This window comes from Barbus barbus (assembly GCF_936440315.1).
Source record: "Barbus barbus genome assembly, chromosome: 42".
Taxonomy (NCBI): domain Eukaryota; kingdom Metazoa; phylum Chordata; class Actinopteri; order Cypriniformes; family Cyprinidae; genus Barbus; species Barbus barbus.
Genome location: NC_136720.1, coordinates 9,244,380 through 9,262,396, shown reverse-complemented (window position 1 = coordinate 9,262,396; position 18,017 = coordinate 9,244,380). Strand labels below are relative to the sequence as shown.

Below are 18,017 nucleotides of genomic sequence, written 5' to 3'. Positions count from 1 at the left end.
ATTCGAAATAGCCTACCATACTGTTCTTGCAATTCATGCAATTTCTTTATATGCCATAAATACGTTTGTGGGAATTACACTAATGTAACTGTATAATTTGAATGATCAATATAAGTGGCAAACAAATGATGCTTCAAAAATTGGTCGTTTCTAAGTCCGTTACACTCGTTCAACACAGGTGTCGTTACAGAATAACCTCAATTCTAGCTTTTCACATTCACAATGAACATATTCCTCTAAAGTTTGACAGTGAGAAAGTGTCACGATGCTTTGTCATTAAAACCATCCTTATGTGAAAATGTTTTCCTTGAAATAAATACGTTTTGCTTGTTAAACTTGTCCAAATACTTTTCTGGGCCACTTGATGTTGTGGGGATTGAGGGTTTTGTATGCACAAAGTATCATTATATTTGAATAAACAATGCCATCGCTGGTTATCTGTTTTTATTTGTGTTTTGGATAAACATTTCAATGCATTTACCATATTTAACTCACTGTAACCTTGATGGCAATATAAAAACATTTGCACTTCAGTTCCCAGAGATCATAGGAGAGAAATGCCTTATTCAATCCAAAAGTCAGAACAAACCAACTGAATAAAGTAACTCAAATAATAAAATATTTATAATTTTGGCTTATGAAACTCATGCACTCACAATCATTGATTTAGCATTTTTTTAGAATCTGAGTGAATAGTCTATCTATACCTAAACAAACGACAAGACAACAAAACAATAAGATGTGAAAAAGCAAGTTTTAATTAAATCCATAGTAAAATGAAAATGCACCTCCAGTCAAAATCAATCAGAAGAACGATATTAAAAGGCAGATTATAGTACAGAATGATGAATCAGCACATACATGGAATAACCTTTAATGAGGGCAAACTGAGAGGTTCATTTCAACACATCTACTGAACAATCATGAGCTCGATACAAAGATCATATAGACATACTATACGATTCTCCACATAAAAAAGTAACATATAAACATTTGAAATTTTCATTTTAAAAAATACATTATGATACTGGACATTGAGTTAAGTTAACCAAGTTAAAAGAAGGGCTGGGTGGGGAAAAACAAAAGAAACAAATGAGGCAAAACAGAGTTGGAAATGAATTAAGGCGAAAACAGATGAAGACGGAGACGAGAGAAAAAGAAATGTGGGTCAGTGCGCTTTGCGTTTCCTTTTTTTTGTCTTCTTGTCTTTCTTCTTGCCAGCACATTTCACACAGTACCACGACTGGTCCTCTGGAGGGGCGGTTAAAATACCCACACAGGGCCTGAAAGAGACAGAGAGAGAGATAGAGGAGTCTCAGTTACAAGATAAAGCTGAATGATATCGATCGGTATGATGAACGACACAACTTATGTGCCAAGTTTGTATTTTTTCTACATAATTCTACATAAATCCAAAACGGAGAAGGCACGTCTTTTATACATAAAAATACTTGATCGTTCTGATCATCAAAATATCTCCTTTTAGCTTGAAAGAGACACAATTTGTTCTGTGTGCGTTTGTGTATTATTCCCAAAAAGCTTTACAGCACTGCCAGGCAATCTAGGCTCAGTTTGGGGGTTTTTGATTGGCACATCCTCTAACTCACTTTGTTTGAGGTGTGTGTGGCTCTTAAAATGAAGGAAGTTTGGTCTTATATTATTCCAAAACGTCTTATGCACCATCTAAGATGAATAAAGACATAACTGTATGAAATCAAACCTGAGACAACTTCCTTATAGATAACGTTTTATTCCAACCTGCATTTTTTCCTGTAGAACGTTCTGATTCCTCAGAAAATGTCACATTACAGGGAAAAAAACAACCAAACAAAAACATGTTTGGTGTTGACTTCGCTGGAGAGAGGGATAAAAATAGTGATTATTATGTAATGTAAAGTTTTTTACCAGTGATACCAGTCGTCACACTCGTCGCATCCGATCATGGGACTGCCGTCATCAGGTTTATTACATCCTGGACAAATCCAGATCTTATTCCCCCATTCATCCCGAATCTGTGATGAAAAAACACAAGAATCAATCGAACTAATTTAACACTTGTGGCACTGGTTGAAAAGAGAAGTAAAAGCAAGTGCAATACTATTAAATACGTCACATCCTATATCATTTCGAGTCTGAGGTCTCACTGCGCCATTAAAACGGCTTCCTGTTTTCAAAACTGTTTCCTGTTTTTAATGACACCTCAGCTTTAAAATGTTATGACTTAAGAAAACACTTAGGAATTTTGTCTCACAAAAATGTGGGCACATCACACAAATTTAAATATATAATTAATTATATGCAATACGTCTTATATATGCATTATATTTTCAATCTTACTTGTGCCTCAATTATTAAATGCATGTTTGGATAAATCTAATTCGGTCAAATAATGTGTAAAAATGTCTAAAAAAAATCTAACAATAATTTGTAGTTTAGTGCATGAAATTTAAATAATTGAATAATGAAGCTGATACACATCTGTAGAACTGTATATTGACATAATATACTGTGTATTTGCTTGACTGCAACTGTAAATCGTAACTATATTGTGATATTAATAATAAATTAATGTAAATATTAAATATATGAAATTATAATATGAACATAATATAATTAACACAATGCAGTTATTAATTTCTGTGTATAAGTGAGACTCACCACGTATGCACTGACGGTCTCTGTGACAACGCTGCATCCCCGTGCTTTGGCCTGGCTGGGGGGCGGCTGAATGGGGGCGGCTGGGGGTGGAGGGGGCAGGACAGGAGGAGGGCGGGGTGGAGGTGCTAAAGAAGCCGGGGCAGGTGGAGGGGGAGCAGGAGGGGAACGCATCCGTGCTGCTGGACTGGCCCTGGGCACTGGGGTCCGTGGTGGTGGAGGGGTGGGTTCTGAATCTGGGACCACCTTACTGATCACACTGGTGAAGAAAGAGAGAGAAACAGAGGAAAGAAAGGACGGTTACACACCATAACAATTTAATTTATGTCGTTGAATGAATAGTTTATTGTACTACTGTTTGTTTTATATGAAATTAGGTCAAACTTTAATTCTCACTATTAACTACGACTTAATATGACTATTAATATGACTTAATACTCTTAATGTGCTGCTTATTAATAGTAAGGTAGCTGAAAAGTTTAGAAATGGAATAGAATTAAGGGATCTAAAATATGATCAGACAGAATAAGGTATTAATATGTGCTTTTTTTCCCCTCACATGCACTGTATGTGAATTTATACAAAAACTGGTATTGTAATTATTTTTGTTACTGCTTTTGTAAAAAAAAAAAGAAAAAAGAAAGAAAAAAAGGGTTATATCATGCAATATAATTTTCCTATGGCTAAAAACCATTATAGTGGCCAGTATAAAACCTACATCAAAACATTATGAATATGCCAGTATTTCTATGTATTGTTTAAAAAAACGTTCACACCAAATCTCTACAAGAATATGAGCAAACAACATACATTTTATTTATTTTTTATGCTATATTTTTTGCCTGTTTCAGTGCTTTTGTCTGAATACTGTAAACAGCTCTTATATTTTCTGCTTTCAATGTCAGCTGATATTTTCACCAATATATTGAGGATCCTTAATAATTATAATCTGGCAAAAGAGAAAAGAACTGTTCGTCTTTTAAATGCTGCCAGACAAACTGATGAAACCCTGCTGTTGCTGAGTAACAGGTTGATTGACAGGCTTGGAGAGAGTGGACAGCGGCGCTTGCTGTGGTATTGACCCTGAGAAGGGCGTGTCAAACGCTCAGCTCCGATTACACCCACAGACACTCATTATTTATGCTTCATCTGACTGACACACACACAAACCACTACCATGCACAGGGCTCCCTCTCGGGGTAAAGATGGTGTGGGGTGTGCCCTGTCCAGGATGTGACCTCACAACCTTTCACAGATCAAAGGTCACCTGTGCCAATGTTTCCACTTGCATCAAAGGAGCTTCTGTTGAGATCTCGCAAAAATGTACATTTTATCGATCACTATTTTTGGTTATAGCTGATATAAATACTCTTTTATCTTTTTCTTTCATCACTGATATGCTGTGCATCCCTAATGTATTTCAAGCTAAAATAAAAGTTAAACAAACAACATCTAAAGCTTTGTGCTTACGTAAACAAAACAAAACACAAGGACAGACATAAAAACACATTTTCCTCTTGAAAGCACTGCTGATTGTGTTTTTCTACACACTAGACTACAGGTGCAAGAAAAGAGCACAACACAGGCAACATCAGAGGCACAACACACACTCCCAGGCTGAGAATAAAGGCCTTCCTGTACAAACAGACATGCACACAGACGTAAACACTAACGTTTCCTGTCCTGCATGCAGGTGGGAACTGAAGAGGTGAGGAAGAAATTCAAAAGCACAGTCAAAACACTGCAGACGCTGTACTTTCTGAGTCTAAACCACACTGGCCATTAAAGCAACATCAGTCACATGTAGACGTTCAGGAATCAGTAATCGCCTTACCTGTAGTATGGCGCTGTGTGTGTGTGAGGGGGTTAAGTGGTGTGAACACTGGCGCTATTGATAGGAGTGTGCAGGAGGGGGCCATGATGTGGGTGTGTGTGTGTGTGTGTGTGTGTGTGTTTGCCCCCCTCAAAGACCTCATGGGCCGTCTGGGACTGGTCACAAGAACCAAAGCCTGAAACTCACACCTGTACACAGACTCAGAGACTCTGACCACACAGAGTGCTGCTTGATACTCTCAACCCTTCGTGTGTGTGTGTGTGTGTGAAGTACTTACATCTTGTCTTGTCCAGCGCCCACTCTGAGGGTCAGTCGGGGTATGACAGGAGACGGTGGGACAGCGGGAAGAACATCAGCCTAAACAGACAGAAATTATTTGAAATATATTATATATAAATTCAGGCCAGGTCGCCATTGAATAATTAAGCTTAGGGATAGGCCATGTGGCCAAAAATATTACCACAATTATTTTTTCATATCATTTGACATTGACATTTATCAGAATATTTATTAACAATGAAAGGAAATTCCACATTCGACCTTGAGAATGTAAACATAATAACACAGAGTAAAGCCCCGTTCACACCAAGAACGATAACTATAAAGATAACGACATTAGCATCCACACCAGCGAACGATATCTGTTCTAAGCGCATGCTCGTCTACTGCTTTAAATTCTCGAGCACATTATAGCAGGATGGATTCTGATTGGCTGTCAGTGTTATTGACCTGATTGGCTTATCATTCATCAGCTGGAAAAAAATCGCTCTGGAAGTGATTCCAACGATATAATTTTTTTGTGCCTTTTTCGTTATAGTTGTGGTGTGGACGCTGCTATTCTTTAATACTGAGAACGATTTTTAGAACTATATCTTTATTGTTATCTTGGTGTGAACGGACCAGCTTTTAAATTTAAGATCCGATTTTATTTTTTCCCCAAAATCCTCTGTTCTTTTTGATTCTGTATTTTGATTTAATAAAAAAAAAAATCATAACAATGCTACCGAATGAAATGTATTATTTCTAAATTGGTGACAATTTAACAAATCTTCTAAAATGTAATCAATATTAATTTAAAAAAAGAATATTACAGATATCTTTTTATTTTTATTTTGATTTAATACATATTTATCATCAAAAATACTATGAAATGAAAGTAAAACTGAATATTTTAAAATGTAATCCATATAGCAATTTATAAAACTTTTTTTTATAGATATCTATTATTTTATATTTATAATTTTTTTTATAAATATTGATTTATCACCCATCCCTATTTAAGGTTTCTTTGATGCTGTAGTCTGTAAAATAGGGATTCACTGATGTTATAAAAAAGATCAATAATTATCTCATGATAACCAATATACCAGTCAATGTAATTAATCTATTCTGTTTTGCCTGTTTTTTTGTTTGTTTTTTCATTCCAATTAAAGCTGTGCATGTAAATTTGATATGCTTCTTGGCGAAATCAGGCAATAACACAATGTACAGCAAAAAATAACAGGAAAAAAAATTATCCATATGAAAATAAGCTCTGATATAACTTGCCTCAATGTTGGGTTAAAATAATAAACTACAATACAATAAAAATGCAAAAATCCCTGTATTTCCAAACATTGGCCTGATGGATATACAACTGGCTATAATTCTAAATTTAGCAAATTTCACTCCGGTTACATGCAGTGGTCACTCTTCTTATGAGGGCTTAATCCTGTTCTAACCAGATATGGTTACAGGAATGACAATGCTTTTTAAAGCTAAATTCATTACTGAAAAAAAATCAGGTAGTGACAACAGAATTTTCACTGAATCCAAAGAATGTGTAAAGAACCAAACAACTAATCACGTGCATAAAACATCTCAGTTGGCAACAGTTTCCTGAAAACCAAACAGGTTCAAATGTTGGTATACATGTTTTTTTGTTTTTTTTCACAGCTGCAAATCACCAAGTCAGTGCTACGGTTATCACCCTGTCAACCATCACAGGTTTGGGGTAGAAGGATCAATCCGGTATTCCTCATACACATGGAAACCATGACTACAAGGAAAACAGGGTTGCTTTTCCCAAAACTTGCAGTGATGACATAATTGTGAGTCAGATATTAAACTACAAATCAGTTACTAATGTGAACAAGTCCAAATGGCTTCACCTCAGACTTAGCATGGCAGATGGATAACATAGTGTCCTGCTAATCCAGTTTAGCTAGCACCAGGGTCAGTCCTCCTGAAAAGCCCTTTAAGTGTACACAACTCTGATGCTGGCAGTAGTCTGTCCTGTCTGAGGACATGGCGGCGTGGAGGAACGGAGAGAGGGGTACGAACAGACCCCAGAACAGAGATAAAAACAGCAGAATGGGATGATGAACAGAACAAAGCGCATGAGAGATGGAGGAGATGATAGCGTTGGGACGGATAACGTGGTGCTGGCGGAGGAGACCGGTGTAGAGTGTGTCTCAGGGGTTTTTCCTAGGCTTAACGAGAGTGAGGTGCTCTTTGTGCATTTGTGTTGAGGAGAACCCCTGCCGCTGTGCTGCTTTTGTCCGCCCAGATCCCCCATAATGCCGCTGCACTAATTGTTTAACACAGAAACATGTCTTTTCTCTCTTTAATGTTTTTGTTTTTATTGTTGCGCCGCGCATTCATTACAAAACCTTTGTGGATTTGGAGACTCCTCCCTGTGTCTCGCTCACTCTCTCTGTCTGCCACCCCATCCTCTCTCTTTCTCTCTGTTTTTCACGTCATTTCTTCTATGGAAAGAGGGGAACGTAAGTATCAGCAGAATTGAGAGGATGGCTGGCAGGTTGGAGAGAATAGGAGCGTGAGAAGCCATGTTAGCCGCTGCATTAGCATATATGCATGAACAAACCTGGCGAGTGGCGCCAAAAAAAACCCAAAAAATGTCTGGAGGTATGCCTGCGTTCGCAATTCTCTCTCTTCAATTCGCTTTCAGATCCGATCGTCCCAAACGGATGGCTTTTATGAAGCATTATAACCATGACTATCACACGTCTCTTCTAGCGATACATGCTTGGGAAAGCACCCCAATTGCTCCTATATACGGGTTACATTATACTGGGGCTATAACAAGGGCTGCAACTCTAAACTGCCATAAAAGATTTATCAGCAGTTTGTACTTCAGTTGATTAGAGGAGCTCTGGAGTTAACGCTGGACTCGGCACAATGAATTTTAGACTGCCATGTTAATCTATGGAAAACTCCTCTGAGAGAAACAAGCAAAACAAACTTGTTTCACCTGCTCGGCTCGGCTATTCAACAGTGGCGCTGCTTAATCTGCTGCGCCGCGGCAAAATAAATTATATTTTCTCTGAGATGTGACTGCAGTCTGAATTGAATGTGATGAAATGAAGAGTTGGTAGTACAAAATAATACAAAGACAATAAACAGATTCTAAAAATTGGTTTTGTTTTAGGACCCAGATTTTACCTTGGACTCAAATGGTGACCCGACATAGTAACTAAATTGTTTATTGTACAGAAAGTAGGGGTGCGCAATATACCGGTAAAAATTTGTCAACCGGCTGAGATTTTGGACTATCATCTCTATTGCGGTTACACGCTCACATGACATTGCTGTGCTACGTGGTCACAAATACGTATCGTTTGCAGTAGTTTAAGAATTGCGGTTTAAGCCGTTGAAACACAATCAGCAGCGAAAGGGAACTAATTTCGCTATATGCACACGCTGTCTAAAGACGGTAGAGCGTGGGAGTATTAAACAGAGTAATTTTTGCTGCTTTATGGGCCTTGAACGGTTATATTCTTGTAAACACAGTAATTTAGGTCAGCCAAGAAAGACGACAGTATATTGGATCTGGGCAGCTCTTAAAGTGACAGCAGCCTAATATTCCTGCTGTCTGTCGTCCATGTTAATCAAACAACAAAAGAGAGGGTGGTGATGGCGCAGTGGATAAGACACATGCCTTTGGTGTGAGAGACCCGGGTTCGAATCCACTGTGAGACACCACTGTGTCCCTGAGCAAGACACTTAACCCCTAGTTGCTCCAGAGGCGTGCGACCTCTGACATATATAGCAATTGTAAGTCGCTTTGGATAAAAGCGTCAGCTAAATGAATAAATGTAGTTAATCGCTCACTGCTTTTGACTAAATCACGTTTGTAACTTATAAGAAATATATCATAGTGAAGAATATGTAATGTCTTTTTACATTTGATTACTTTATACAATGTATGTAGCATTTCTTATTTATTTGTTCTACTGTAGTTTTTTTCCTATTGCTTGTAATTAGTTTCTTATTCTTATTTAATTGCTGACTGTTTACTTGTCCACAATTAGATTAAAAATCTCAACCAGAATAAAGGGAAATGGTTGGTCGACAGTTGGGATGGGGCAAAGTAAGAGGGACTTGTGACATCATCCAAAAAGCCAAAGTCTTTCTGAGGCAGAGCATGTTGTTTAATTTTGACTAATTTTGAAAATAAATAGTGTCAGTTCTGATTTCAGGCTGACTTTACTGTTAACAAATTCTTGAAATGAATCGAATAAAAAGCCTCAAGTTAACAGTTGGAATGAGTCTAAAATATTTTGCAAGAAATAGTATTGTATGTAGTTACATATTGTGGGACTTGTAGTAAGTAGCAACAAAACACTGCAAGGTAAAATGCAGATTTGAGGTTTTTAACAGTCATTAAAGTTTAAAATGCAAATAACTTCAGATTGCGATATCAGGACGACACCTGTGTTTTCTAACCACAGTCGGGCAATGGGGAACAGCCGTCCAACACACGAGCGAGTACAGACCTTTCAACCTCCCTAAGGAAGGAGCTAAGGCCATGTGTCTAGATGATAAGGCCCGTGTACGTGTGTGTGAGTGCGTCTGTAAGAGCGAAACGTGTGCGCACACACTCAGGGTGACCCACAATAGCAGGACGAGATAGTACTATCTGCTTATGTTAATTAGTCTTTAAGTGGTTGAGGAGGTGGCAGCAATGTCTTTCTCCCTAAAAGTGCCCCGTCCTACTTAACCTACTCCTATCACGATTAGGCCCGCTCATTCAAACACGCACTGCACGTGCACCCAACTTAAATGGCTGTGGGAACGCGTAAATTGATTAATCAGCTTCTAAATGGATGTAAAGTGCTGTAGCTAGAATGACCTGAAGACCAGCGTCGCTCTTTAAAAGCGCTATGAGCTAAAGAACCGATAACGAAAAAGTGAAAAAGGAACACTCAAAATTTTACAAGAGCGTAATACCATATAGCACAATACAATTAAATATGATACAAAGGTCCTTTTTGTGCCATTTAGCAAAGAGTCTGTGCTCAGTAGGGGTGGAGATTAGAGAGTGTGAGGAGACTCTTTTCAGGTTGTACGATGGAACTTGAATCAAGATGCATTTATACGCAATATTAAAAATAAACTGGGGTAAATTCAATGCCCATGTTCATATTTTACCTTTACTATTCATACTAATGACCCTGATATTATTATTATTAATCTTAATATTATTACTTGCCTATAAGGCCCTAAATGGTTTAGCTCCTGCGTACCTAATTTGTCTTCTACCACGCTACAATCCAACCCGCTCCCTAAGGTCGCAAAACTCTGGACTTTTGGTAGTACCTAGAATAGCAAAGTCCACTAAAGGAGGTAGAGCTTTTTCACATTTGGCTCCCAAACTCTGGAATAGCCTTCCTGATAACGTTCGGGGTTCAGACACACTCTCTCCGTTTAAATCTAGATTAAAGACACATCTCTTTAGCCAAGCATTCACATAATGCATCTTATAATCTTATACTGCAGTTATATCTGATCAAATGTACATTATTATTATTCTTTAGCTTGGGTTGAACAAATCATTTTTGCTTAGATGGAACAGCAGCTATGCTAATTATGTCTCTATTTGTTTCTCCGTTTCTGATTAACATCCCGTGGTAACTAGGAATGACAGAAGCTTCTGGATCAAACCCTTAAATGATCTGAGATGACCGAACACCTGAGAAAAGATAATGCCAACCCCTCAGAGGATGCCAACGCTCAGACAACATACAGAATTACCAGATTTCGCCATAAATTAAATATATTAAGGTTCTGCAATATATAAATATATTGTGGAAATTAAATTTCCTGTAGAGCTGCTTTGCAACGATTTGTATCGTAAAAAGCGTTATACAAATAAGCTTGAACTTGATCTCTGCATTTTGAAAATATTTCATGTAGTTACGGCATTCATGTCATCCCTGGAACGTCGTCAAGATTCACAGATGATGGCACAACACAGAAGCACAGAGTATATCTTGGCCATCACGGAATACCCAACATTAATAAAATGTCCTCAAACGGCTTGAGACTGTCTACAGCACTGGACAATCCAAATCCATTTATCCTGTTAGTAGCGCAAACACGTGGAGTATGTCAGAAACAGATAGGGGCAACTGTTGATGACTCATCACTCCACATCCAGTTTAGACAAAAAAAAAAAAAAAACACTGATTATAATGGTTTCTATTTGCTTTTTGCGTCACTTCACTCGTGCTTGGTGTAACGACGTAAGGCTTACAAGACTGAAAAACATCTGTGTAATTACTGACTGGTTGTTCTGTAATAATAATAACATATCATCTGAAATTAGTTTTTGGCTGATTTCAAAAATACCTTTCTATACAACAAGGATGGGTGACAAATGATAACATATGGAGATTCATATTGAAATTAATTTCATTAAACACCATTTTTATTGACAAATTTGTAGTAAATCATAAAATAGAGAATCCAGAAAAAAAATGAATCAATAGAAAACAGAATTTAAGTAAAAACAAAATGGATTTTGTGGAGTCCTAAATTAAAAGGCAGGTACTTTGTGAAGTTTAATTATGAACAAACAAGTTATGTGTATATTCATTTTTAAGGTATAACAAGCACGTGGAAAGTTTTTCATTCCCCATTAATGGTAAATGAATATTGTGATAAATATCGATGGGAAAAAATATTGTGATATGTTTTGTACATGTTATGTAATGTTTTTAGTTTTTTTTAAAAAATTGAATATGTTTCAATTAAAAACATGAAGATGGCAGCAAAAACCATTTTGTTTTGACAAACCATTTGCCACTTGTTTTCAAGCGAGCAACTAAGGACTAACTAAAGACTAAAGACCCATTGTGAGAAAAAAATGGCATAATCTCTTTCTCTTGTTTCCATCTCTCTGTACACTATCGTTTATTTCCACTTTTGCCCCCATCTCTTCTCTCTCTCCCGCCATGGTTCTCTCTCAATTTCTGTAATTCTGTGTTTGGTAGCAGTAGTTCTGAGGCAGTTCTCAGGAAACAGCACTGGATGTTGTGGTTAAGGTCTAGAGATAGCAGATTGCATTGTGGTCCCACAGCATTGGCATTGTAGCTGGATTTGTCCGGTTTTATGTAAACGCAATACTCTTTTCACCTGAACTAATACAACCAGTGGCGTAAAGCCCCTTACTGCTACCGACGGCATTTTTCTGCTAATCTCTACGGATTTAAGTCCCTTGCACACATACCTCAGGCCAACGACTGATAACCCCCCCCCCCCTCAGCTCTCTCCCTCTCTTTTTCCGCTTTCCTCTAACTCTCTTGTCTCTTTTTCTTTTCTCCTGGATGGCAGCAAAGCAGCCTTGCAAAAAATTTAAGTGATGGAAAGATTTAAGCAGGTGGAGAACGAGAGAAATCACTTTCTCAATCCCATCTCCCAGTGGCAGCAGGAGACAGAGAAAAAGATGGAGAGAAAAAGAGAGTGCGGGGGTCAGGGATTCAGGTAACGAAAGAAAAAGAGACAGAAAGCAGGAAAAATGGAATTCTGCAGCAGTCCAAATCAATTCAAGCCGCTCTGATGTGGTGTACATACATTATCACTGTCATTGGACGGTGAAAAGCGATTGGAGGATGAGTTTGATAAAGAAGAACTAACACACTCTTTCGCTCAAGCTCTTTTGCAGACACACATACGTATACACGCTGTAAAATGGGGTATGAATTGGGTAAACATAGGCTTTGAGGTGTATTATCCCTTGTTTGATTTGCACACAGATTGATAGCCTATTGTGTATGTGTGTGTGCGTGTGTGCACAGGGGCTCCATGCAAGGAGCAGGATTCCAGGGACAAATCGACCGGAAAAGACGGAAATGTAAATGTAGCTCAGCGATCTACCGCTGATCTCAAAGGTACACACACAAGGACACACAGACAGAAAGATACACACACACACACACAAACACTGAGCTAGTAAAGGGGCCAGCTAGTAAATCTATCTGTGTGACTCTCTTGTGTATTGCATTATTGATGCTGCACCTGATAGTCATATTGAATTCATGTGGAAGTTTTATGAATGGCCTATGCGGCCTTATGAAGTTGGCATTCAATGGAGTACATCATGCAGTTGCATATGCATAAGATACAAAGCTGTGTACATGTACACCTTGTTGCCTCTGCATATTGTGCTTCACTCAAAAATGAGGTTAGAGATATAAAATGGTTGTGAAGATCATTTCATGTTGACTTTAGCTAGTTTTAACTAGTTTAGAGTAGCTTTTGGTGTAAGCAGTGAAATTAGCTTTCCCAATACAGCGTGAGACCAGGGACTTTGTAAGTGCTATAGGGCATCTTACCAATAAACTTGATTTCTCAAGTTTTGGCTTGTCTTTCTCCTTTTCCTTTGTCTTTTCTTTCTTCTCTTTGTCCTTCTTCTTCTCCTCTTTCTCTCGCTCCTTTTCCCTTGCCCGTTCCTTCTCCCGTTCCTTTTCACGCTCCTTCTCTCTGTCTTTCTCTTTCTCTTTTTTCTTCTTCTTCTCTTTCTTGTCCTTCTTCTTGTCCTTGTCTTTGCTCTTGGTATCCTTGGGGTGTGGGAATAATTTATCAGGGAGTATTGGTGGCAAAGGGGGCAACATTGACGGGATTCGTAGGCAGGTCTGGGGGCTGAAGAGTGGGCTGGTGGCGCCAACGGCAGCGGCGATGTCTTTGGTTCCTTGAGATATCCTCTTCTCCTCCTTGCCTCGCTCCTTGCCCTTGTCTCGTTTCTCTTTCTCTTTCTTGCTTTTCTCTTTATCTTTCTTCTTGTCCTTGTGCTTGTCCTTCTCTTTCTTCCCGCTAATGCCATCTCTCCGCTCTTCACCTCCTAGCAATAGCTCCGGCCAGGGCATCTTGTTCTCCTCTACCTGCCCTCGCTCCTTTTCCCGCTTCTTCTCCTTGTTCTTCTCCTTGTTCTTTCCTTTCTCTTTGCCCTTCTCCTTGAGTCGCTCCTTGTCTTTCTTCTTCAACTTGACCCTGATGTCCTTCTTGAGTTTTTTCTTCAGAAGGGTAGCGGTAGCAGGTTCTTTCCGTTCCTGGGGAAATTTTAGAGGTGGTGGCGGTGTGGGCGGTGAGTCAGGTGGGGACGACAGGTAAGTGGGTTCTGGAGGTGAAAGACTTGGGGCTTGAATTGGCTTTTGAGCCTGATTGGCCTTTCGGATGACCTCATCTATAGAGTCATCCATCGTCCAGCGATTAGGTGGGTTCAGATTTGGGGGAACTGGTGGAAGTAGGTATTTTCCGGTGAGAGCTTGTGGAGGTTTGATGTGGCTTAGTATATGTTTGGGTACAGGTTTTGGAGGGTTTGGCCCCTCAATGTCTGAGTCCGAGTCGTAAGCAAATGGGTCTGATGTGCCATCTCCATCTGCACAAGCCCGTGCAATTACAGCAGCAATAGAGTTCTCAATATCCTCGTCTCCTGTATCATGACCTATGAACTGGCCATCACGAGAACTATCATCTGCAGGAGGTGCAGCCCAACCACGTCCAGTTGCACCCAAAAAGGCAGGGCTTGGCCTTGGGCTGCGGGGGCTTTTGGGTCTTCCGGGTGACCTCTTTCCTGCCTTCTGATTGGTCTTGGGTGGGGTCAACATAAGTGGTCGCCCCAATACACCAGTAGGTGCAGAACCAGCACCTCTTTTGGGAGATTTGTTCTTCTGCCGTGCAGGAGAAGGTGAGGGCAGTTTTGGCTTGTGTCCAGGTGTAGGAGGAGCCAAAGGAGGTCGGGGTAATTCGGGGGATAGGGGAGGGGAGGGGGAATGGGGCATGTGTTGGGAGTTGAGGGAACTGAGAGGTTCACGTGGCTCGTAACTCCATTCGGGGCTAATGCCGGGTTTGCTGCTCAGGCGGGGTCTCTTGGCAGCGGGTAACAGACCCTCAGGCCTGGGACTCTCTCCGCCATAGCGACTAAGCCAGTTCTCATCATTCTCCTCGTCCTCAACATCCTCTTCCTCACCCAGGGAGACCTGCATGGCCTCAGCAGAAGTGCCCATATCTGCAGGAACCGGCTCCTCCTCTTCCTCATCTGCCAGAAGGAAACATACAAATATAAATAAAATGCAACCAGAATTTGCAAAGAGCAAGAACATTGAGTTGAGAAACAGGATCAGATAAATATGCAAGCCAGATTGAAAACCACTAATTACACACCTGATTCAGCCCTGTTTTGTAAATAATACAGATAATAAGAAAGAACATGAGAGGGTAAAATAAGAAAAAGGGCAATATTGACACATGAACAATATTAACAGAGAGGAAACATCTCAGGGTGGAATGGAGGGCGGATATCAGAGCAACAGATCAAAATCATCCACAGCTGATTACACAGCAGAACAACAGAGCGAACAAGATACACACACACAAAATCAGACCCACATACAAGTGCAGAAGCAATCTCTGGTTATATCAAACTTTTTTTAATGTCTCCAAGCACTCCAAATGCACGCACACACACATTACACACTAGGGTGGCGTGATACCAGTTAGCCAGTGGTAATCTGGCCACTATGACTCTCTGAACCACAATGGATGACAGGAAGTGCAGGCAGGGCCTTCTGACACTCTCTATTATAAATAGTGTAATCTATATGGAAATATTGTTGTATTCTATAAGCGCAGAATGGGGATAAGATAACATTGTGACTTTAGGCTTTCTTCCGGCCGGTGGAATGGTAATAGTTATCAAAGGTTATTTGGGAATGACACGCCGGCTGCTCTCTGATTGGCTGGGGCCGGTTATTTATGATACGAATTATGATAAAGATGATGTCTCTTCTGCGTCAGTTGCTCTCCCTCTCCTCGGCCCTCTCGCACAATAAATTGCTATCGTTAATCACGGGAAGGCTTTGTGCCGGCGTGATTACCGCGCCAGCGCCGTAATAAGAATTTTTATTTAAAGGAAGAATATGGATTTGTCATCGCCTCCTCAGCATGAAGTAAAGTGACAGTATTTCACAACGTTGACATTTAATTTGTATGGAAAAAAAAGGAAAAGCCGCATGGGTGATATTTGCATTTTATGGCTCTATCCTCCATTTCCTGTCTTCCTGGAATAGAAGTACTCTCTCTTTTCTTTCATACAATTGGCCGTTTCCACGAACAAGGTGCAAAAATACAGTCTGAAACTCTTTAAAATAAAGTCAATTTTTTAATCCACCAAATGGTCAGTGTAAAGAGGTGCTTAACCTTCAGGAAATTGTGTTCATCCACCCCATGAGATCAAGCTAAAAAGTTAAAAAATTCATTTTGTCTGAGTTGAAATACATAAAAATTAAACACTAGAATGGATGACTCATTACCTATTTAGGATCAAATTAGTTTGTTAATGATCAAATTATTTTTTTACCTATAATTCAAGAAAACTATTTGTTTTTTAATTAACCTTTTTTTTTTTAACAGGTCTAAAAGGTTTAGTTTAACGAATGCCACTAACAATTTTTATATACATACTATGAGTTTTATACTTATGCTATGCAGAAAGTGTCCGAATCATCACATGTGTGTCTCACAATTGTATGGAACATTACATTATTTGCAAAAGAATGAAAATCATGCGACAACAGGGTTTAGCAAAGGTAAAAAAAAAAAAAAAGGACATAGCTAAATTTGATATTTTTAGTAATTTAAATTAATCTGATTGGGTGGGGTGGATGAGATGAGATGATGTTTAAAACTACTTACATTTTACTGTACGTCAAATGTATGTTAATAATAATTACTAATAAAAAGTAAATAAATCTAATAGTCATAGTTCTCAGAGCGCATGGCTTTTGTGCCAGTAGTGATTTAAAATAAAACAAACGGCATCATACTTAAGACCCACATACTACGTGCAAATCAGTGTGTGCTTGAAACAAAGTGCTCATGGGAGGGATTGAAATGAGAGATATCTGCGAATGTGTGTGATCATTTTCAGACATCAGGCCTCTACTCGTCCGTCCAGTGGAGAAACAGCTCCGTTTTCACTTGCAACCAGTTTCTCTTTCATCTGATATCAAAAGAAGAAAAAAAATAAAAAAATCACCCCCTCCTTCCCATTTCATTTGGCACTGCCGAAGAAAAGCACAGATTTGTACACTTGCACACATATACACACAGTGCTTAATTGATTGTGTCACTTACAAATGCGAATAAGACTAAAGACAGGGAGTGATAACGGGAAAAAGCCACTGTGCCAAAAATGGTACATAGGAATGAAAACAAGCTTACACACACATTGTGAAGTAATTAAAATGGATAGATAAGAAAGAGAATGAATGAGAAGAGAGAGAGAGAGCTGTCAATTTACTGGAGACCAATGCTTGATGCAACTACCCAGCTTTCTCATACTGATACACACACACACAAATAGTTAGGTATGGTCGGGGGGGGTGGGTCATATCACTTTCATTAAAATCTCCCCCACCCCTCCCTCTACATTAAAAAGGAAAAGTTGGATTAAGGCCTACTGCAATTAAAAGCAGCTCGTTTATTGGGGGGCTCCAATCAATGGAGAGCGCGAAAAGAAGGCTAAACGAGAAGAGATAAGATGTGTTTAATGTTCCAATTCCGCACAGCCTCTGTGCGGGACAATTACTAACATCTGAGAGCGTCCTGCGTGCATGTGAAAAAAAACATAATTCAACCTGTAGGAGTGTTTAATGAAGGTGGCATCTACACCACACAGATTCCCAAAACACCTTATACTGATTTAATTGCAATTATATGTTATCATATTATGAGTAAAAAAAAAAAAAAAAAAAATCATAATAATAAAGCACAATAGTATTTTTTAGTACAATAGTATAGTCTTTAATTCAAATAGCTGCTCTGCCTCTGAAACGTTTAGATTTTTTAACATGACATCAATTTTTCAATTCCTGATGAGAAAATTCAGGTTCTATTTATTTATTTAACTCGGATTGGATTGTGAATACTGTTTCATAATAAGTGTGCACAAGAGATTTCCTTCATAAAATTATATTGAACATTTGTACACTAACAATCGAAACAGATAAATGACAACATATAATTAATAATAAACATGTGATGTACAACCAGATGTCCAATAATTCAGCTTAGTAAGCAACCTGCTACGTCTAAATTATGTCTTATATCTCTACTAAATATTAGCATTTTTAAACAATCTCTAAACTATCAGGTTTCTGTTTTAGTGTAAAGTATACTGCTTTGATTTTGAGCTTTAAAATTACAGACGGGAGTATAATATGAATGCTGATTTAAAAAAGGCAAA

The 18,017-nt window shown here is 38.8% G+C and overlaps 1 protein-coding gene across 1 annotated transcript in view; it reads right to left on the bottom strand.

Annotated features, from left to right (window-relative positions):
* Positions 1–737: 737 nt before the first annotated feature.
* The window catches only part of LOC306861558 (transcription initiation factor TFIID subunit 3-like), a 49,470-nt gene continuing 32,190 nt past the window's right edge, over positions 738–18,017 (bottom strand). Inside the window, exons 3-7 of the mRNA XM_079403899.1 lie at positions 13,108–14,810; positions 4,767–4,846; positions 2,659–2,914; positions 1,906–2,012; positions 738–1,283 (exon numbers count right to left, since the gene is read on the bottom strand). Coding sequence (XP_079260025.1) covers positions 1,169–1,283; positions 1,906–2,012; positions 2,659–2,914; positions 4,767–4,846; positions 13,108–14,810 — 2,261 coding nt within the window. The 3' untranslated portion in view covers positions 738–1,168. The remainder of the gene's footprint in view (positions 1,284–1,905; positions 2,013–2,658; positions 2,915–4,766; positions 4,847–13,107; positions 14,811–18,017) is intronic.